The 23,464-nt window shown below is 35.7% G+C and overlaps 1 protein-coding gene and 2 pseudogenes across 2 annotated transcripts; 2 read left to right on the forward strand and 1 right to left on the reverse strand.

Annotated features, from left to right (window-relative positions):
• Positions 1 to 5,107: 5,107 nt before the first annotated feature.
• LOC107018355 (ABC transporter G family member 24-like) lies at positions 5,108 to 23,104 on the reverse strand. Of its 2 annotated transcripts, XM_015218820.2 has the most exons (14): positions 22,459 to 23,103; positions 22,195 to 22,271; positions 18,411 to 18,677; positions 17,536 to 17,599; positions 17,294 to 17,440; positions 17,056 to 17,090; positions 16,681 to 16,754; positions 15,452 to 16,383; positions 14,911 to 15,207; positions 12,057 to 12,548; positions 9,278 to 9,426; positions 8,902 to 9,191; positions 8,678 to 8,811; positions 5,108 to 5,399 (listed from the first exon to the last, which is right to left on the reverse strand). In XM_015218820.2, exons 1-14 carry the CDS (start codon positions 22,722 to 22,724, stop codon positions 5,243 to 5,245), a joined length of 3,381 nt encoding a protein of 1,126 aa, XP_015074306.1. In that variant the 5' UTR covers positions 22,725 to 23,103; the 3' UTR covers positions 5,108 to 5,242. The 2 variants fall into 2 exon arrangements, with proteins under 2 accessions (XP_015074306.1, XP_027772327.1); XM_027916526.1 differs by lacking the exon at positions 18,411 to 18,677 and having other exon boundaries at positions 22,459 to 23,104.
• On the forward strand, positions 12,555 to 13,431 carry LOC107018357 (annotated as a pseudogene).
• LOC107018358 lies at positions 13,606 to 14,825 on the forward strand (annotated as a pseudogene).
• Positions 23,105 to 23,464: the final 360 nt, after the last annotated feature.

Consider the following 23,464-nt stretch of genomic DNA (forward strand, 5'->3'; position numbering starts at 1 on the left):
ATGTCTCCATTGTTAGGGAAAAACCATTGGGAAAGGAATTTGGGCCAGAAAACTTTTGTAGTGACTTAAAAATTTCTAGCCTAGTCCAGATTTGGAGAAAATTGAAACCAGGTGAAGTTTATGGGAATATGGTAATTAAATGAGAGATTTAATAATGATTTTGATTACATGAGTGTATAGCCGAGACTTTAAGGAACCCGTACGACTTTACATAATAAAATTTGAGCGAATAGAACTCCCAAAAACTAATCTTAGCGTGAACAGGTAGTTTTTTAACATCAAAAATTGAAGGTGTATTTTGAAATGGGGGTTTGAAACTCAAATTCTTACTCTCAGTCTTCGTTCAAGCTGCCAGGGCGGGGCTGTTGTGGCGGACTGGCGGGTAGGATCCTGTTACAGTGGGCCAATCGTGAACTAAGTTGGGTTTAAGCCCCCAAAAACGTTATTTTTCTACAAACTATAATCTTAAGATTTAGGAGACGACCCATGACGAGTTCTTCACAGCTTTCCATGATTTTGATGTTAAAGGTGAGAAATTTACTCCCGTAATCTTTTTTTGATTCGTAGAACTTATATTCTTGGGTAATTATTATTGGTGGAGGGTTTCAGATGGAATTTGATGGTGGGAAAAAGCCTTTCAAACATAAGAAAACAATATTTTTCAAGAGACAGAAGGCCTAAGAGAGATGGGGAACTTCTCTCCAATAAATCTTCTTTGCACGAGCTTCTGTAAGCCCCGAAACAGACTCCATTAGCTCCACTTTAGGATCATGAGTTTGGTGTTGTGTTATTGGGTTTGTTATAATCCAGGTAATTACACCTTAATTTATTCATCCTTGCATTATATTGTTGTTTTTAGACCATGAACAAGCGAAAAGAATCTGAAAGGGAAGATTCGAGTGCCTTAGGGGGGATTTAAGCTTGATTTCATGGTAGATGATGGTTTGATTTCATGTTTGTGTGATTATGTTAGTAATTACTTCATTGTAATGCATGTAGGTATGTGATAAAGTAATATTGATCAAACCTAATGAAATGAGAATGAATGAACAAATGTATGTCATGATTCAACACTTGATTGTATGAACAAATGTATGTCATGATTCAACACTTGATTGTATGAACAAATGTATGCCATGATTCAACAATTGATTTTATGATTATGAATATGTATATTATAAGTGTGAATGTGATTGTGGTTGTGTTGATTGGATCATGTATCACGTTGAAACATATATTGGATCGGGTGTAACGTTTTAGCACATATGTTGGATTGAGTGTCACGTTCTGGCACACTAATTGGGATCATGTGTCATATTTTGGCACACTAACAGTTTGGGTATGGATTCAATGAGAGGACCATTGTATTGTCATGTCTATTTGCTATTGAAAATATGGAATTGTACATTGCTTCTTAAATGATAATTGATGTGTATATATATGTTGTGTGCATGTTATGCTTATGATGTTGTGACTGCTTAGATATGTTTCGCTTATTGGAATGACCGTGTAATCCTACCAGTACATTATGATTGTGTATTGATACTGCACTTTCTCATTCTTTGTTGAGTATAGGCATCTTCAGGCAGCTACTGATAGACCTCATCTAGGAGATTAATGATCGAGACCACATTTCAAGGGTGCCAGTGCTTTCAGGCTGCCATAGAGTCCTTCATTTTGTTTAGTCCTTTCTCTTCGAATTTTGACTATTGTTTAGATACTTCTTATGTTTAGTTGGGGTTGTACCCTTTTTCTTAGACTTGTTGTACTTTAGATATTTTGGTACATTGACTCAGTATCTAGGCATTGTTTGCTGCAAATGTTTTGGTCACGATTTTATTAACTTTTGGAGTTTATGAGAACTCCAATTTTCTTTAAACATTTAAATCTTCTTCTGTATCTTTAAATGTTCTAGTTTACGTTATGTTTTGTAGTTGGATTGTAGTAATGGTTCTCTCATCGGTGGGTCAGTATTGGGTGCTACTCACGGCGGTTTGGGTCGTGACAATTTCGATTCAAATTTGATGCAAAAGTAATTGAGAATTCACATGATCATATATCGAATAAATAAAAGAGTTATTAAAAAATTTCTTGTTTTGCTTGTTCTCATGATCAAATTATTGTTGTACCAGCTAAGGTTAGGATTGTATACCTTAAAGTTTTGAAACATATAAAAAGATTAATATAGGCTCGTTCAACTTTCATGTGAACCGTTTGAAACTATATAATTATAATAGTTCCATCTACGGGTTAGTCACATGTGCTTTTTTTGTCAAATTACAAATTAGGTTTTGTAACGTTGTTTGTTTGAATTGTTAAATAAAGAACACATTTCAAATTATAAAAATTATGTTGAGTATTGGTTGTTTAGCAGAAACTGTGTGCCTCCAATTATAGGTAACTCATTGGTTATGAGAACAAAACTCCTAAATAAGATTTGCTATGAGATAAGATTATTTAACATGTAGCAATTGTGTACACATCAAGCCAACAAGCTAAGGTTTCTCTATAACGGTTGGTTCAGAGTCAGTTTAGAGTTAGAAACTAAATGATTTACAACTAAAACTTGAATGTGCTATATCTACTTTAATTTCTCCATCACACACAAAGATAGACCCCAAATGAGGCTGGGGTGAATCTTATATTTTCCAATATAGGGGAAAGATGATTGGAAGCTGAAAAATTATGAGCGAGAGGAATTATCTAGATACTCATTAAAAACTTTGTAGTTGAAGTTTAGAAGATAATTTATTTGTTAAACATTGCAAATCAATTTCCAGATATATTTGTTGACCCTATGTAATCACGCAGCTACAAATGTTCCAAAAAGAAGTTCTTTAAGGACAAAATCAATGGCATGCATGTAGAGTGATAGTCAATCTCTTACAAAGATGAAACTCCTTGAAGAATGAGATGAGAAAATGATCAGAATAACGAGGCAAGTATTTTAAAGAAGAATCATGACATAACACTTTACAAAACCTAAGCGAAGGTTCAGACCCCTGAATTGATGAAAAAAAAGAAGAGATCTCAATAAGTTATGTCGTATTGGAACCGAATCAAATGATCGTCGACAATATCTTTGATATGAAATTGCGATCAATGTTATAGATGGTGACGAGTTTCTTGAACTCAAATTTGTCATATAGTGTGGATAGGTAGATGATTGGTCAAATAAAATTCACTATTCAAGTATATTTTATGTCACTTAGAAAAGTGATGTTTTTGAACTTATTTCGTGAAAGTTTAATATATTCTTCTGTGATGATGAAATGAGGCTTGTTTAAATTTGACAACTAGTTTTGACGCACGTGAATATCAAATCATGTACTACACTATATTTAAAAATAATGTGAAATGTTATTAATTATAAAAATTAGGTAAGCAATTATAAAATGAATGATAAAGTATAAGTTTCTATAAATACTGAATGTAAACTTTCTTATGATTACTATTCAAAGTTAGTCACTCTTAAATTGCCTAGTTACATCTCTTAAATTTACTTTCTCATCTTTATTTCGTAGTGCATTACTTAGTTATTATTGTATTGTTGGAGATCTTGTTTTTACTTGAATATGTATAATTAATGATTTTCATTTTCAGCTACAAGATAAAGGTTATATGAAAATTATTGAAGGATTTAAAAGGTCTTAAAGTGATTTCATTGAGTACCCCAATGGTTGTGAGATTGTTTAACATAAAGAAAGAAAAGTTTCGATTTAATTGAATAACTTTAAATATCATGTATTAGTGTAGTTGATGCACTTACATATTATTGATTATGAAATTGTTATAAGATTATTTGATCTACATAACTTTCGTTATGTGGAGGAATTGTCATTCAAGAAAATAACAAAGCAAATGTGTAATTTTCTTTGAGAAAAAGAGACGAGCTTCAACAAAATTTGAATGACCACTCTCTGAGTCAGAAATTATTGATTATGTTGATGCATTATCGATCCACATAAAGCTTGATTGCAAATGGGTTACTTGTTTACATGTTGAGGCACAATAATATCTTGGCATTCAATGAATCAAACGCTAGGAGCTACTTCTTCAAATCATACAAAAATAATAATCATCTATGAAGTAAGTCGGAACTGTGTTTGGTTGGGATTAATGACCCATCATATTCAGGAAATATGTGTTTTTTCTTTAGAAAGAGATATTTCAGTCACCACGTACGAAAATAATGTTGCATCTATAACTCGATCGAAAGGAAGATACAATCAAAGAAAACCGGACAAAACATATTTCACGGGAAAAAAAAAGTTCCACACATGATCCTGTGGTTAGATAGACGTTCAAAAGATTCGTTCAAATGATAATCTTGCAAACTTATTCATTAAAACACTGTCAACATCATTAGAATGCATAGTCTCCGAGATATCAAGTAAAACTTTTATTTTGAGCGGGAGGGGGGGGGAATGAAATCTGTATTGCACTCTTTTCCTTTACCATGATTTTTTCTAGATTAGATTTTCCTAGTAATATTTTTTATGAGGCAGCATTCAAGGCGATTATGAGATGTATGTACTCTTTTTTCTTCACTAGACTTTTTTTCATTGAGACACATTATCTATGGACATCCAAGGGAAGATGTCATAAATCCATTAAATGAATGGATTATCTATTCAGATAATGCATATATTACTTACATGCATAAATACATATTCCCCAAATTATATGAACTATTTTCGATAAGAAAATATATTCATTTGGGAATTTAACATAATCACTTTTGAAGTGATTTCTATCCTATAAATAGAGTTTTCATTCAATATTATAAGAATAGACAATTAAATAAAATAATCTCTACATTCTACACTTCAAATCTCTTGTTTATATTGTTCGTAGCATACTACTTGGGTTTTACAACAAGAAACATTAAAAAGTTGAACATAAATTTTAAACTGTAGATATAAAGATTGAGCGGGTGATACTTTACTAGGAGCAGGAGAAGAACGAAATGAGGGGTAATTTGACGGGTGAATTACTAACTTTTGAGTTTGTACTTCAGTCTAAATAAGAGGCAAATTAGTGCCAAAGTATAAAGGTGTTTTTTCTTCTTTTTTTCTTTTGTGCAAATAATGCAGGTCAGTGTTGCTAAACGGAACAGAAGAGCTCAATAATTTCATTGCAGAAGATGAGTTATATATATATATATATACATATATATATATATAGAATCATATGGAGAAAATGAATCAACTACAAAAGAGAAGTGACATTACTTATCAATTCACTTCCTCTGAAAGCTTAGCATGCCAAAGAAAGCAATAATTCGACTACCTAAACCTATGAGGAGGAGAATGCACAAACATAGACTCCAATCATGAAGACTGTATCCCCAGTTCATTAGTGCACCGCAACGAGTTATCAGCCACACACCATAATACCTGAAATCACAAAACATCGTGATTTATTACGTGCTTTCAAGTTTGAAATTTGAAATTGTACAATCATATACTTTGCAAATTTAATATTGTTATATCCAGAAAGACTACTTTGGTGCATTTTCAACTTTATACATTGTTTGTGGAAATTCATTGAAATAGTGATTGATTTATGATTTAAAGTAAATACTGCATTTTCTATGGATTAAATTGGGTATATTGTTGTAGTAGTATCATCTTCCTTCATATGGAACACACCCTAAGAGGCTAAGAATCTAGAGAGTGAATGAGAAAACTCCACAAACCGTTAAAATGAGAATGGCATTAATTGTAGCTTCGCAAGGCAACTGGACACAAAATACTTGTGAAGCAAAACACGTGGTCTAGTCAAGGAGATGATGACCTTAAATTCTCGACATCATCAGCTTCTACTTACTGAGATAAAATCTTTAATGAACTTGTGATTAAAGCTCACAGCTATAAGACTTCTTCTCTCTAATGTAGGTAGGTCAGTGAACGATTCTACTTCTTGACATTGAGAACAAGACGGGTGCCTAAGATAGTCTAGTGGCACATGATCGGTGATGCATGGACATAGTATCAAGTCAAGCCATTAGCCCTACTGGATTAAATTCAGTATATGCACTTGCATTTAAAGCTGGAATCGGTAATTCCTACCGAATTCTGGTGCATTGGCAAATAAGAACTATGAATATAGAGGTATCGCTCAAGCAACCTAACTGCTAATTCAACTAGGTCATGTAAATACCCAGGAGTTATGCACAATATTAGTTGGGAAATATATAGCTGCAACTATATCATCAATGGAAATTTGATTACAGCAGTGGTCATCAAGTCACAACTTTTGGCTAAAATCGAGAAAGAGATAAAAAGAATGTTAGTCAAATGCATTTGTAAGAAATAAACAACAGAACTAGTATGACCCCACAGGTGGGGTCTGGGGAGGGTGGGGTGTACGCAGACCTTACCGCTACCTTGTGGGCTGTAGAGGTATTACCGATAGACCCTCAGCCCAAGAAAAGCATTTTAAAAACTAAAGAACAGTGTGAATAAGCAATTTTCACATCCACTGTCCAACAACTTAGAACAATGATATAGGCCCCTCTAGAAGCCCTTTTAAATCTCAAAGAGCCTATTCATGTTTTGTTCCTTCCCTTTTTTTAAGGAAGCCATTGAAGGAGGGAGTACGGTGATAATCTTTATACATGAGTTATATTTCACAAAAGAAAGAAAATAACATGCTTAATTATTAGGAATTCAAGGCACTATATGTTGTGCAGCTTGCCAATCATTTTACATCATCGTGCATCAATAAAGGATAACTGAAACCAGGACAAAGATCAACAACAAGGCATCTCTCCACTGGTGAGTGGTGGCCTCGCCATCCTAGGAGTATAGCTATTAGCTAAGCAGAAGAAGAAGAAAATAAAGAAGGAAAAAGGGGTCAAAACCCAACAATCATACCTACATGCATTTCTTATTTTATCCGAATTTTCTTTTTTTTCTCGAAAGGAAGGACCACGCATATAGTTGATTTTTGCTCTTCCTAAAGAAAAATAAAAATATCTTTCCTATTTTGAAATTGGTAACTGATAAGTCTCTTTCATATTTGGCTAATTTTTTTCCTGGAGGAGAAAATATTGGACCACTACAAATCGAGGATCTCTTCTTCTTTACTTCACAACATCCACAATGTAGTCCTTAAGAGTTGGAAGTTCTGCTAAGGGGGAGAACCATCTTTCGATATTCTTTGTACCATATTTATTAGTGAATTGTTCATATGTAGGCAAATTGATCAAATTGTACTAAATTATTATATCTTTCTTGGTATATTTCTTTTTGTTGTGTCATTTATCGCTGTTCAAGGTTTCTTTTGTTAGCTTTTGCATCAAATTTGGTAATTACTATTCAATCAAGTGATATTAGAGCGAGGTTGAAGACAAGTTCAAGGTGGGTGCATTTCTAGCTGCAAGATGGCAAGGACTTTTTTCTAAAAAAACTTACCGAAGTGCTATTCCATGTGGAATTTTGAACATTCTTGGTACTATATCTCAAGAGATTAAAATAAGGATATTTTATAACCATTGTCAACCCATACGTATCTTTAACCTTAATTTTAAATATGGGAAGCAGCAGTCATATGTTGAAAGATTATGTGAAGGAGAATCAAGTTTATTGACAGAAAATTAAGGCCAAGGAGCACAACTGTTATGTGTTTATCGTGACTTTTCTTACCTTATTTGGATAGGAATTTTAAAACCACTTTTAACCCATACATATTTTTTAACCTTAGTTCTGAACATGGCAAGCAGCAGTCATATGTTGAAGATTATATGAAGAAATCAAGTTTCTTTTGACAGAAAATTAAGGCCAAGGGGAACAATTATTAGGTGTTAATCTTGATTTTCTTACCTTATTTGGATTTTTGTTTTCTTTTTGATAAAGTATTTTCATTTTGTTTCGTCTTGAAGGTTAAAGCATTTACCATAGTTATTTCTTCTTTTCCTGGAAGAAACATATATATCTATTTCGTATTCGGCTGATTACTTGAAGGAAAATGTTTTGGACGTCTATAAATTGATGATTCCTTCACACTTCATGACATCCACAATGAAGTCGTTTAAAGTAGAAGAGTCTCTAGATATTTGTTGTACTCTTTTTTTTGGTATGTAGGTCAATTGACCAAACCATATTTGACCATACTATATTAAATTACTACTCCCTTCATTTAAATTTGTTTGTTCACCTCCCATTATAATCCCTTTAAAAAATGTCACTTTCTATATAAAGTAACATTTTACGCCCAATATCCTACTTGACATATTCAAGACCACAAATTTTAAGGGTATTTTTGTACATTACACGCATCTTTATTTTAAGACCACAAGATAGTCTTCCTTTTTTCTTAAACTCCATGAAGAGTCAAACTAATATTAAATGAAATGGAGGGAGTATATTTTTTTCGTGTATGTCTTTTTGTTGTTATTTATCGTTGTCCAGAGTTTACTTTGTCAGCTTTTGCATGATACCCAGTTATTTCAATCTTAACACACTTCATGTCCCGGTCTTCCCCCCCCCCCCCCCCACATCCCCACACACACGTGTGAGAGAGGGAGAGAATGTATACTTGTATATTATATACTTATAAAAAAAACATTTGAATGGTCTTCAGTTAAGGGGAAGCCATGAATTGCACGACCAGAACTATTAAGTGTCGAACCATACATAGGTCAATTACTATAGATATGGTCATAACATACCTTTCAGCATTTGCAATGACAAATGCCTCCAGTGCCCACTTTGGATAGCATAAATCTGCCAAGATCTTGAGGAATTTACCACCATCGGTGCGAGATGCAATGAGCGTCAAAACCACAGGAACAAGTACCGAGCACTATGTATAAGTGAAGCATGTTATTCAGAGGTATGAAAAGAAACTAACATTGTAAAAATATGACATGTTTCACAGGGAATTCATGCTTACTAGCTGAGAGGGACCTGGTGCTAGGAAGATGGCAAATGTGTAACCCATTCCAGTCACACAATACACAAGGCACAGTAACACCACATAATTATCTGCGAAAGAAGATCTTGGGTTGCAGAAAAAGTAGAACATAGATAGATATACAGCAGGCTTTATCACGGTGTTGAATTGATCTATTGTATCTTTGGCAACAAAATGAGCTATGCTACTAATGCCAGAAGCACTTTCTCTCCAGTATTGTAACTTGTCCAATGCAAATGTCCTCAAAGCCGCAATTTTGCATAACAAAGCTGAAGAAGAATTATAAGAATTCAAAACTGAATCAGAACTTCAGGAAAAGAAATTATACGCTGAACTAGAAGGTTATTCAACTTACAGACAGCAATTATAGTGTGTGTATAGCCAGGTGCGCCAAAGCTTTCATCCCTCACTTTGGTTAGTGATCCTAAGCAAGCTCCAGCAACTAAGAGAATAAGATAATCTATTGCTTGCATTTTTGCTTCTCGTAATCTTTGCTTACCTAACCTGGGATAAGTTCAAAAGAAAAACATTATATGAGAGTTCAACTGAAACATCAGAAAGCTTATTTTTAATTAAATAAATTTGCCCAAGCATCCAGCAGTGGCAGGTAAGTAAATACATGCTCACAACAAATAACATTTTCCAACAATTAAGTCAAACTTGACCTGCTCTGATGTTATAACCCAATAATGACCTGATTTTCAACATAATTGTCGGAGGAAGTTACAAAATTTACTGACTTGCCAAATCTCCAAGTTCGATATCAACCTCAGTCAACTACACTATTACAACTAAGCCTCGATCCCAAGCAAGTCGAGATCAGCTCTACGAATCATCATTGACCATGCCGCTCATTTAAGCTCATCCTAGATCCATGCTATACAAAAATATAATAATAATAATAATAATAACAATAATAATAACAGAAAAGGTCCAATATGCCATTAAAGTATTTGAATTGAGCAGATATGCTCTTTGTTAATAGTTTAGATCACATATGCCCTCACCGTTCAATAGTTAGTCCAAATGCGTCCTTAATTTTAACTGAAGTAGTCATTAACCTGATTAGCTGATTGATAAGTTAAAAAGAGCCAAATATGCCCTGTAAAGTATGTGAAACTGAACAAATATGCACTTCGGTTATAATATCCAAGAATGATAATCACATACGATCTTCTCTGATTTAACCAAGTTAATATTTTAAACTTTTTGGCTCACAACCCCCTTTTAATCCCACTGATTCTGTGTAACAATCTTTCTCCGCTGAGAAAACCAACTCTTGAGGATTGCAGTTACTCTGGAAAAATATTGATTTAGACAATACAATTAAACTTCTAACACAAGATCTGTTGTTATTTTCATAATAACATGGTTGAAATTATCTCGTCCTTAATAAGGACACAAGTGTAGAGCAGGGAATACGAGAATCATAGTGAAAAAACTCAGAAAACTGAAGAGCAAAATTATATTTATAAATTACAGTTTTATCACCGAAGATATGAACACCTGTTACATTGATATAGATTTTGTTTTGGTAAGGGACATAATATGATTTACATCTTCAGTATGTACAAAACAATAACAATTAAGTTGAGTTGAACTTTTTACTTTCATATTTACAAATTAGTGCTTAGTACTGATTGTTACATAAACATGTGTAGAAAGGAACTGTTGAATCTGTACATGTTAATGAAGGCATATCTGCTCAATTTCACGTACTGTAATGACATATTTAACCCTTTTTCTCTTATTAATCACCTTATTAGGTTAATTGGAGGCTCCAGTTAAATTGAAGGCATATTTGAACCAACTATCGAATGGTACGGGCACATGTGAGCTACACTTCTAGTGAAGGGCATATCTTCTCAATTTTGATATTTTAATAACATATTTTTTACCATTTTTCGTAACAATACTAATAAGTACTCCAAGTTTTGTATATTTCTACTAGCATATAAATCTCAGATAGGACTAAACACTCCTAGAAAACATAACCTAAAGAAAATGTACTACCATAACTAAAACATAGTCGCAACTAATAGGTAAAAGATACATTAAAGAAAAAAAAAACATAATGCCTCTTTGAAATGCCTGAACGTGACTAAAGACAGTGATTTGACAGGTAATGATCAACTTTCTTAAATGCTAGCTGTGTGCAGACACTGTATCTTATACATAGGTCTTGATGACAACTTAACACAAAGGGTCAAAAATAAGTAGACATATGAAGAAGAAGAGGGATGCACTTCTTTTTTATTTCCTTATTTTGCACATTTCTTTTTTATTATTATTTCTTTACTTTTATGTTTGAGAAGTTGATTCATTGCCAACGGCTAGAAAAGTTTCATCAAAATAGATTCAGTTAACAACATATAATCCTTGGAACAACAGAATTTCATTTGATTGCTACCAAATCAGAATGCTGGAATTTCTGTGAGGATCTTTGTTTGAGGGAAGTAGTGGATCTTATAAAAATTGACCGACCTTCATTTTGATGAAAAAACCTTGATCTCTGGAAGCTTTCTTAACTCTTCTTTTTAGGGTTTACTTCTAGCCACAAGTTGGGAATATGCAAATGTCCCAAACTACCTAAGTGTAAGGGCATGTTAGCAACTATCATCTTTCTTTGTTTATATCAACAAAATCACTACGGTTATAAACTGATGCTCAAAACATTAGACCACTATAGAAGATTCAAATATTGCTGCTTCTTGCAGGCAGCTTCAGCTACACTTCTCCTCTTCAATCGCTTAAGATTCTATAGAGGGTTATTATTGATCACACTGGATAAATTGCTTGCCTGTCAATACTGATGTAACTAAACTAAAACTAGATACTGGTTGTGATAAAAACAAACAGATAATGATATCAGTTATCGAGCAATTCCAGGAAAATATTAGGTCACATAAATATGCAGGAACCTTTGTTTAACTTATGCAGTGTCAAAATATGTGAAAGTGAGTTGAGTAATGGGTATAAAGATGACTTGGGACTCCAATTCCCAGATCACTGGTTAAATACTTGAGAAAAATTTTCACTTACCTTTTTGTAAAGATATTTTCTATATTATTAATTCATAGTAAAACACAGAACAAACCCTCCAATTAAAAGAAATTGATTTCGCGAATATGTACCTTCCAATGAAATACTTATATTGCAGAAGAACATTTGGAGTTCTCCGGTTGGAGAGGTCCTTTGTCCTCATAAAGTTGTGCAGTATAATATCACGTTGGCGCTCCACGTTAGTCTTCATGTCTAGCCACATTTCGCCCGCAAAGGAATTTTCCTCTGTTACATGATCAAAAATTGCTTGAGTGTCAATGTTTAATTCCACTGGTGAAGATGCAAGCGCAGCAGCACTCCGTTGCATTTCTGGAGGCACAGAATAACCATTGTGAAGTATCCACAACACAGGAAGCTCCTTGTAGTTCACATTTGAACTGGTGCTTGGCTTCACCAACCCTTCCAAAATATCTATGAAATAATCCGGAGGATTAACTCGTTCTGGAACCTCGATACCAAGGCCTGCAAAGTAGTTTTCAACTTTCTTTACAGGACCGTGGTAGACTACAAGACCACCTTTTGCTAAGAGTATCAAATCATCAAACATGTTGAATAAGGTGTAGCTGCAAAGTGGCAAAAGGTGATAATGAGAAAAGGAAATAGTTAGCAGCCCTAAGAAGTCCACTTCACCGTATTTGCATTTCCAAAATTGATTAAAGATGGATCTTGGGCCTAACTCAACCCCAAAGCTAGCTTAATATCATCATTCATCGCTAGAAGACACTTGATACTACTGTGACGACAGGTCATTATTGTTGCTATCCTATATATGTTACGCAGCCAATAGGGATTTGATACATACTAGAGATCGGGGTTGAAACTGCCTGGAATAGAGTTATTGCTTGGTTGAACCTGCTTGAGGTGCATCGATAGAGCGTAACTATTGACCTCAAGGGTTCTACGCTGCTCCTGGTACTGAGCCACTGACTGCTTCAGCTGATTCAACTCGTTCCCTCTACCCTCCAATTACTTCTGACACTCATGTTGGATGGCAACTGCTCGCTTTAAAATAGCATTCTCTTGTATAAAAGCTTCACACTGCTGCTTGAGCATCAATTCACCCCTGAACGGTCACTTCCAATTTCTCCTTTCATATTTTCTCTTTTAATTCCAATGGTACCAAAGGCAGAGAAGAAGCCAGCAGAAAAGAAGCTCGAAGAGAAGAAGTCCACCGTCGCCGAGAAAGCTCCGGCGGAGAAGAAGCCAAAGGCCGGGAAGAAGCTACCCAAGGACGCCGTTCCGTCGAGAAGAAGAAGAACGCCAAGAAGAGCGTTGAGACTTACAAGATCTACATTTTTAAGGTACTCAAACAGGTTCATCCTGATATTGGGATTTCCAGCACGGCTATGGAGATCATTAACAGCATCAGGAATGACATTTTTGAGAAGCTGGAGCCTCTCTTCACGAGAGAGAATTAAAGAGAAATTATTTTTCAAATTACTTAAAAACTATTATTATTATAGATTCATAGACAATTTTAGAAATTCAAACTTAATTTTTTATTAATTATTTGATTTTTTAAGATTTTTTTTTTTAATTTATAAATCTGCAAGATCGGAACGGGAAAAGAGGAACTTTTGATCGGAGAAATCTGAAAGAGCATTTTTTTTCCAGCACATCATGTCTGCTATAGTGTGCTGAAAGAGATCGAATTTGTTTTCAGGATTTTCAGCCGTTGTCATCGCCGTATGTGCTGCTGCTGGTTTCGAAGAGAATTGACCATACTTTTTCTCCGGCGAGGTCTAGTTCTGATTCAGATCGTGTTTTTTCAGGTAATTCGATTACATCGTCAGCACTCAATCATCTTCTCATGCTTTTCTCTGACATGGACAAGCAGTTGGTTGAGAGAGCACTTGAAGAATCCAGTGATGATCTAGATTCTTCTATCACACGCCTGAGTGAGCTCCGCTTGGGATCTGGTGATAATCTGAGGCCTGAGGCAGGAAGCTTTGGTGCTACGCATGAGTCCAGCAGCCAGGTTTTTACTCAAGGTGCGGCTACAACTAATGGTGAGACCACATCTGCTGAGGATATATCTTCTACAAAAGTGGTGCATTTGCAGGGTACACAATGGGTGGATCTTTTTGTTGGAGAGATGATGAGTGCGTCGAATATAGATGATGCTAAAGTCCGTGCTTCACGAGCTCTTGAGGCTTTTGAGAAGGCCACATGTGCTCGTGAAACAGATGCGTCCTGCAGTTTCCAGAAGGAGAATATGATGCTCAAGCAGCAGTTTGAAGCTCTTATACAAAAGAATTCTATTTTAAACGAGCAGTAGCCATCCAGCATAAGTGGCAGAAGGAATTCGAGGATAGAGGGAACGAGTTGAATCAGCTGAAGCAGTCGGTGGCTCAGTACCAGGAGCATCTTAGAACCCTTGAGGTCAATAACTATGCTCTCTCGATGCACCTTAAGCAGGCTCAACAAAACAATAACTTTACTCCAGGGTGTTTCAACCCCGATGTCTTTTAGTATGTATGAAGTCGCGACTGGCTGCGTAACATATATAGGATAGCAACAGTAATGTCCTGTCGTCACAGTAGTAGCAAGTGTTCCCTAGAGATGAATGATGATATTAAGCTAGCTTTTGGGGTTTGATTTAGAACCAAGATTCATCTTTACAGTTTTTAAGTGGACTTCTTGGTTGATTTCCGATATATGATGAAAGCTAACTGCCTATTGCAGGAGAACAAAACAAGGATTTCAGTCACAAGACAATAGAAAAGATATTCATCGATCAGAAGGGAATTCCAGTAGCTAGAAGAAGATTTCTTCTGTTTTAAAAATTTCACTTAATTTATGGCTCCCTGACATTACAACTAGGAACTGCATGCTTTTGTAGTTATGTGCTGCAAGATAACCTATAAACAGAAGGGATCAATGTATATGTAGTATCAGTTTCAAGTCAAAAGATCTGTAGGTTACCTTGGCTGGTGGACAACCATGCAGATATTGACTCCTTCAAGGGCTTCTCGTCGAAGTGCTCTTAGAAGTAATTGAGAAGATGAACTGTCTAGTCCAGAAGTAGGTTCATCGAGAAACAGAAGTGATGGTTCCATTACCAACTCTAGCCCCACATTCACTCGTTTCCGTTGGCCTCCAGAGATACCTCGCTTCTCCACTGTTCCAACCAAGGAACCCCGCACACTCTGTAAACCCAAGAAATCAATGACTCTCTCAACAATAAGAACCTTGTCTTGCTTTTGCAAATCTGCTGACAACCTTTACAAAATACAAAAACTCAACAAGTTTATCTTTTGAACTAACAGTTACAAGGATCAAATCAACTTGAGATACGAGCCAGCAGTAGTCAATAGAACAATATGATGATTTAGAAGTAACTGACAATTTTGAAATGTAGCCTGTCCTGATCATTATAACATGATTTCTGAGGAGTTTTTTTTAAATGATAAGATAATGAAGATTCCCAAGGACATAATATCTAACAGAACCAACTATTACATACCTGCACCTTGCACTGAACCATAGATTCTCCTCAACAGTCAAGTTGCCATGCACAATATCATCCTGTGGCACAAAACCGACGATTTTTCTGTACGAACGAATTGGTTCTGATTTTCCATTTATAAGAATGGAACCAGAAATTGTACATCCAACAGTTTTTCCTGCAAGAGCTGAAAGGAGAGTAGTTTTCCCTGCTCCTGATGGACCCATGACAGAAGTAATACGACCAGGCATGATTTTTCCATTAACAGATCGTAACAGATGCTTCCTTTTTCCTTTCAAAGTAACAGTTAAGTCTTTAAAACCTATCTCAATTACAGGTCTTTTCTTGTAATCAGTATTTGTGGCCATTGAGATTACACCAGAGAAAGTAAGGTTGTTATTCTGCTGTTGCTGAGCTTTTTCTCTCTCAAGTTGTGCATATGCATACTTAAAGATTTGGCTATGAGTATGAATATCTTTCCCTTTGGCCTTTTTGGTTTTCAAATTTCTTTCTTTGATCTCCAAACTGAAAGATTCCGAACTATCAAAAGTTTGTTCTTCAATCTCATTAATCATCGTCATCAGGGGACTAGATCCTATTTCCTCTACTTCAGATGCGCTTTGCGATTTGTTGGACACTAAAGAAGTACTTTGCTCATTTAATGGATATGGATTACCATCGGTATCAGTATATTCCTCATTCAGTACTGTGACCTTGTCACTGACTGTTATATTTCGCTTGCGAGAAAACTTGCGAGAAAATTGCCCTTGCAATTCAACTGCATGCTTTTTAGCAGCCTCTTTTGCACTTTTCCACCTTGCACGTGCCTGTATCTTTTCTTTCACAACTTTTGCAGCTGCTTCCCGGGATCTAGCAAGTCTCCTTTCTCGTACGGTGATGATTTGGTCCGAACAGTTGTAAATTATAAGTAGAAGTGTGGCTAAAGCTGCCTGCAAGGATGAACAGGAGTTGAATCTCCTATGTTGGTATAATGTCTTGAACATCAATCAATGAAGAAGTTCAAATACTAAAGACCGGAACCAATTTTCACTTCAGCAAGGGAAAGGTAGTACTATATTTTCTGAAATTTTTCATCAGCAAAAGGGTTATGGCAACAGAATAGTGAACTTCAATTGAAACCACAGTGCATTACTGAATTCAGTGCTCACTTCATATAAACCTAGAAACAGCAAGAAACTACGAAGGGATATCAGGCAGGCAGAGACTTGATAATAATCAAAACTTACTATGAGCATCGCCCCATATGCATGAATATTCTGACTTGCAGTTTTCGGATTACATGAAGTCAACTTGAAGCATCCTGAAAGTCCATCAAGAGGTGAATGTTACATGAAGCAGCGACATTCGAGAAAGAATCTCAACTCATCCAACTGAAATATGGGAATAAAAAGGGAAAAGGTAGAAGTACCCCCTAGACTATGACCGAAATTCCAGAGACACATCTTAATTAAACTAAGGTCTTATTACCCCCAAACCCTTTTTTTGTAATTTTGTGCATTATCCCGAATAAAAATGCAATTCTTATTTATGTTGCATGAGAAGACAACTATTTTAACAATGTACTGAAAATAATTGGTCACCCTCCGCCTGGTGGAACTTACGTTTCTCAGCCGTAGAACCCGTGGGGCAGTAGTTCCTGTAATGTCAGGGTAAAGATTAGCCTTGAAAGGATATACGAGGAGTAAAATTGATGAAATATCACGAAAGAAGTGTAATGTGCAAGTATAGCTAGGTAATAAGGATTTCCTAAGTGATTTCTGTAATCAGATATAAGCCTCATTTGAACATTATACAGCAAGAAGATAACCGAACTTCAGGGTTTTTGAGAGAAAATAGTACCCACTACTGCAAGGATTCTCCTCCGTATTTGTTGGACAATATGATCCCGCAGAACAAAATACCTCTGAGCTGCTGCGAACATCAGACCAAATGTTTGCCCCACCACAAGTATGACTTGGCTGCCCAGGAGGTAATTGATAACTATATCTATAGACATACCAATAAACATGTTAGGCAAACAAAAAGTGGGCAGTAAGAATTAAGAAAATCAGAGAGGCCTTGTATCAAGAATCTGAACTCACGGTTCGCATATTCCAGTATCCCTATTGAGTGTGGCAAGTGGACAGTAGGAACCTAAAGGGCAGGCTAGAAAAATGAAAAAGCTATCAGGCATCTTTTCTTTTGTTAAGAATCAGAAAAAATACTTATCAGAAAAAATAGAAACTAAGACTTAAGAAGTTGAATAAATGTCACCAAAATAAGTAAAAATTAGAGCAACACTTAACTATTCCATGTAATGCATACATATATTGAAGGCAATGTAGCAAAATATCAAATTACTGGATATGGCACTATATATGCTGAGTTAACAGCAATCCCTTTTATGGAACTTGTTCATTTAGGATGTCAATATATAAGTTAATTATATATATGCGCAAAAAATCTTGAACTAAAATATCATCATCTAGAGACAGATTCATACATTGTAGCACAACCTTAGCACACGCAGTTTATGATAACCTTACCAGCTATTTTAACTCAGGATTCAGAAAAGGGAGTAAAAAATGTAGGAAACAACTGTTAGGATGTTAGTCCTATATACAATCAAATAGTCAACAATCTTGTCTATTTTCCCAAACAAACAACAATAGAAGCCCCCTCCTTGTTCAACTAAAGCTGCAGTATGCTAGTTATCTCTTATATTATTTTACCATAAGGCTACTGCAGACATGCTTACAAACAAGAATTCCACTGTCTACTCACAGGAATCTAGAAGCTAGTGATTAATAACTTCTTTGATGCTAGAGCATAAATGAAAAACAAGTCCTTGTAGTAACAGAAGAATTAACTTCTAAATTTGTAGTTCCTCACAAATGGTTGAAGAAGAAGCAATTGATAATATTGTTTTTTGATTATTATTTTTTCGAAAAGTTGATAATATTGGTTATGTACTTACGTATCATACAGGTAAGACCGTGAGGACAGAAGAAACCCTCACAGCAGGCCTGACAAGCAAGAGTTCTCGCTGGCATTTCTCTAGAATTCCTCAAGTCAGGATTCTGATCTGAGTTGGTGCTACAGGCCCATCCTGGTTCACAGCCTGGAACCCAAGAGGTCAAATTACAGTTTCTGTTGGGCGTTAAATAATTGGACCCTGATGTTATGGTATTACTGAAGTAGGAACTAATTTCTGCAGAAGTACACAACCTTTTTTGAATATCCCCTGTTCAATATATAACTTTCATCAGATCTTTGAACTGTACTGTAGCCTGAAGAGAGCGAATAATGGCACAAAATGTTTAGCAGTAGGAAAGAAAAGGACGTCAGATTCAGTCTGTTCCAGCATCATTTTCACTTCCATACAAACAAGAAGAGGAGAAACAATAATATAAAATCAGAGCAAACGGAAAGGAAAAAGTGTTCGAGTTCAATGAGCTGAATTGGGTCTGATTCAGCACATACCATCTATTAAAAAATGGGGAACAAAAAAAACTGTCACCTGACATAAAATTATCTATATAAAGATCAATCAGGTTAATGTGAACTTAACTAAATCTATAATTTCTAAAGAAATATGTTAAGCATATATTAACAATATAGGACATATGTCGGTCTGGTGTAGTTGGTGTCAGTCAAAGATATGACAGAGAAAGGTTCCAGCATGCATTTGGTGGACAGTTGGGAAGTAAAGGAACTTCAGATGTTTTGGGACACTGTAATTTCATCCAGAGGATAAAATTGAATTGCATATTACTTTTCTTTTTCAGTGCAAACCAAGCTCAGTAAACAACCAGACTCATACTTGAAGTCATAGAATTCCTAAAAGTTTTTGTATAGGGGAACCTCTAATTTTTTTTATCTGCTTATCAGCACAACAGAGGAACTATCTAGGTGCCTTCCGCCTTCAGTATAGTTTACTGCAAAAGTTCCAATGACACTTTGGCCTTCAGCATAGACATAAAAGAACTTGATATTTCTCTTCATCAGAAAAGAACTTGGTATTTCTGTCACCCTCCTGAAACCATTGCATGCCAGCCTTTTGTTTCCGAAATTCCTCCTCCAAGTGTAGGTATCAGTTGAAATTTGCTAGAACCCTGTATAATCTCTCCTAGTTACTAGAGGAATGTGACTCCAGATTTGGTTGATGAGCCACAGCAGGCACCTATGCCCCGCAACCGGTGGGGCGGGGACAAGCCCAGCCACCACCCAGGCCTGTATTTGTGCCGAGACTTCAGACGGCCATTGCCCATTCTTGCAGCACTTGGGGCATGCAGAAAACCTTAGTGCCAGCCATTCCAGACTTAAGAGCTCAGCCTGCCGCTGTAGCTCCCCATATTGAGGTACCACGGTACCAATGGTTACTGCCCGTGGTACTAGGTGTTTGATCGTAGCTTTCTTAAATCTGTTTTACTATGCTTCTTTCTTTTCTTCAGCTCTTGAGGCTTATTAACATTGGTAGCGGGTTAAGGGTTGGCATACCTATTGCTGGGATTTAGTAGGTGCCATCATGACCTGATTTTTAGGTCATGACAGCCTCATATCGTATTGGTGCGGGGTGGATGAAACGGAAGCTCGTATTAGAATCTTGTGTGATAAGAAGGTGCCACCAAAACTTAAAGGCAAGTTCAACAAATAGGTGGTTAGACAAACTATGTCGTATGGGAGAAAGTGTTGTCCGGTCAAGAAGTCCCACGTTTAGAAGATGAAAGTTGTGGAAATGAGGATATTGCAATGGATGTGTGGTCGTACTTGGAGAAGATGGGATTTAGAAATGAAGATATCATAGACAAGGTAAGAGTGGCCTCGGTGGAGGACAAGATGCGGGAGTGATGTCGAGATGGTTTGGACATGTGAAAAGGAAATACATGAATGTTCCCAATGCGGAGGTGTGGGATATAAGCTATGGATGGTTTCAGGAAAGGTAGAGATAGATCGAACAATTATTGAAAAAAGTGATTAGACAAGACATGACACAATTCCAATTTACCAAGTACATGACCTTAGCTAGGCGGTTGTGAAGAACAAGGATAAACATAGAAGATCAGTAGGTTATAAAATGTTGTTCTCTTATCCTTCCATACTAGTAACCCTGATATTACTCCATTAGTTTCATGAATTTCGACTATTGTATTATCTTGGTGTAGTTATTCTTCCTTTTTCCGAAATGTTTTGTCATGCTTCCTATAGAATTTCGTTATGGCTTCTTTACTTCTGCTATGTCTTTTTCCACTATTTCTTTTTCCTTAAGTTGAGGGCCTATTGAAAACAATCTCTCTACCTCCCAAGATGAAGGTAAGGTCTAACACTCTATCCTCACCAGACCTCACTTGTGAAATTACATTAGCATATTGATCACACGTGTATATCACACACAAATATACAAGTGATACATAGGGGATACATATCTCATCTTCTTCCATGTCATCACCTACTTTGAATTTGAATAAAATTTTAAGTAAATTACCTTAAATCTCCATCAAATCACCCCAAAATTGAGATTCAAACTCCTTAAGATGTACCAATCTATTCCAACATCCTCTCAAAACAAAATATGATTTTGAAAACCTGAACTTCCAAACACAAGCTTAAGCGAGCTTCAATGGCTTTCAATGGAATTTTACATCATTATAATTTAAGGTTTCTAATGAAATTTTTGTATGAATTTTGAAATACCAATGTTTAATAACCCAAATGCATTTGAGTTAGTGCTAATAATTACAGGTGTGACTAGAGGTGTGATATTCTTTTCATTTTTATGGTTCTTCAAATAGCGAAGATTGATGTACTTAGATGCTGAGAGCACAGCCAATTGAGAATACAGTAGTGCAAGTAAAGAGGAAGGCTTGCTGGTAATATTCAAAGGCATTGAGAGTGGATCCTAGTTGCGGACAAAAATACAGGAGCATACGAGAGAAATAAGTGCTTCGATCAAGGCTAAAAACGTGAGAATTAGGCAGGAGAAGCAAGAAACAGAGAAAAGGAAGCTTTAGCCAAACTTTGTATTAAAAAAAGGATAGGATTTCGGACTAATACTAGTAACAATTTATGAGTTCAGATAATATTGGATGCTTTTTACTCTGGGCTGCCAAACTGGATAGTTCATTCAAAATAAAATAGGACAAACAAGAACAGATTGATATCTTGTATCTTAAAAGCCTAATGTAATCATGCACAAGATTTATATCTTGAACGGTTTAGATGCGAGGCAAGTGACAGTCCGCGGAGAAGTCTATGGCCTGAAAGTTCGCTCTGCAATAACAAATAAATTCCCCTTGAAGATGCCACCATATTTATCTAATTGTTCTGCAGTTAATTAAACTTGTTTCTCCCATCAAAGGAGAAAATGCTAACATTGTAATCACAGCTTTATTACTTGATTAGCTAATAGCATCAAATACGAACAAGAGTGACGATCTAACAAGATGAAAGTAAATGCAACCACCGCAAACTTATCATCAGAAGAAGTTACTAAAAAAGTGACTTTATTTCAAAAGCAAATCAACAACACCAAGTGATGTACATGAATAGAATAATTTGATGTTAATTGTCTCCTTCATTTTTTCCTGTTGTTGATAATTTATGCGAGTTGTCTCATGCTGCTACCTTAAAATCACATTTGCAAACTAACAAAAGAAAAAAAGGAACACTTAGTAGATAAAGTCATTCTATGGGAGGTCTGAAAGGACTCTCTCTAGCAGTTGCTTCGTTTTGTGAAAATAGAATTTGAAAATGTCAAATACCTTTTGTTCTGGTTACACAAGCACTGAGAAAAGCGAGATTAGATGAGTAATTGAAGGCATGGTTCCATTCTTCATCTCTGCAACACATCATATCATCATTACGAATAAGTTACATATCCGAGAACATAACATATATAATGATTAAATTGGACCAACAATTTGCCTTTCTTACTATAAATAAATGTTTCACTTTCCCTGTCGTCTCTTCGTGATTCAACTTCCCTTTCCCCACACACACAAAAATAATAATAAGCAAAGATTTACCGATTCAGAATGCAGAATTTGAATTTATCCGAAAATTGGTTGTCGAAAAGGCCTAGCGTCAGATTGTATATACGGTCATATACAGTTCGAGTAACTAAATCAAGCACAGCCGGATTATCGAGTTGTGAAGCGGTGCCGGCACCGTTGACTATGGATTGACTCAAAACGAACTTGACTGAGCTTAAGTGCAAATTCACTAAGCTCACCAGGAAGACAATGATGGCGAACGTCGGCGACTTTCTCCGCCGCCGGTGAGTCTCCGCCATAGCACGGTCCGATTAGGGGAAGAAAAGGAAAATAGTGAGAAATCATGGCGCCAGCGAATGATTAAAAAGAAGGAAAGTGCAGAGATAGTGGGTCCCATTTTCTGCATTTCTCTTAGGAAGAAGACCATGTCTTGGGGGACTGGGGAGCATAAAATATTATTCTACTCCCGTTGAACATACCAAACCACCCTTCAAATTCCTTATTTTATATCTTCTTTTAACTTTTTGTTTGACCAAAGGCCGCCGGCAAAGGGAAATCTCCAGTATCTTTTAGCATAGTTTCGAGAAACACTCAATTAATCATATTATATTTCATATTCCTATGAATATGAGATTCAATAGGCAAACATGATTTTATGAACATAATTTCTAACAACATCTACTATATTTTGGCTAACAACAGATATGAATATCTCATGAGGTCATTAATACATGAAGTCAAATTTAATATTGAAGGAGAGACATTCACTTATAGCATGAATTTTTTTCGTATTTACAACCTACATATTTTGTTATTAAGGAACTCATATTTTCTTTGGTTACAATCAGTGGCAGACCCAGGATTTTCACGAAGTGAGTTCAAGATGGTAGGTTGGGAAATTTGAACCCTCTTCACCACTACTTGAGCAAGAGTCACACTTGTGTTAATGAGTTCAAAAGTTAATATATACATATAAAAATTAAAAAAACTGATTAAATATACATATATATATATATACGGAGTTATTTTTTAACGAAGT

This window comes from Solanum pennellii, chromosome 4, assembly GCF_001406875.1.
Source record: "Solanum pennellii chromosome 4, SPENNV200".
NCBI lineage: Eukaryota > Viridiplantae > Streptophyta > Magnoliopsida > Solanales > Solanaceae > Solanum > Solanum pennellii.

Coding starts and splice junctions, on each gene's coding strand:
- LOC107018355 (XM_015218820.2), bottom strand. CDS start 22,724: ATGGCGGAGACTCACCGGCGGCGGAGAAAGTCGCCGACGTTCGCCATC. Junction 15,208..15,451: donor TGGTTCAGTGCAAGGTGCAG/GTATGTAATAGT, acceptor TATTTTGTAAAG/GTTGTCAGCAGATTTGCAAA. Junction 8,812..8,901: donor CACCAGGTCCCTCTCAGCTA/GTAAGCATGAAT, acceptor ACTTATACATAG/TGCTCGGTACTTGTTCCTGT.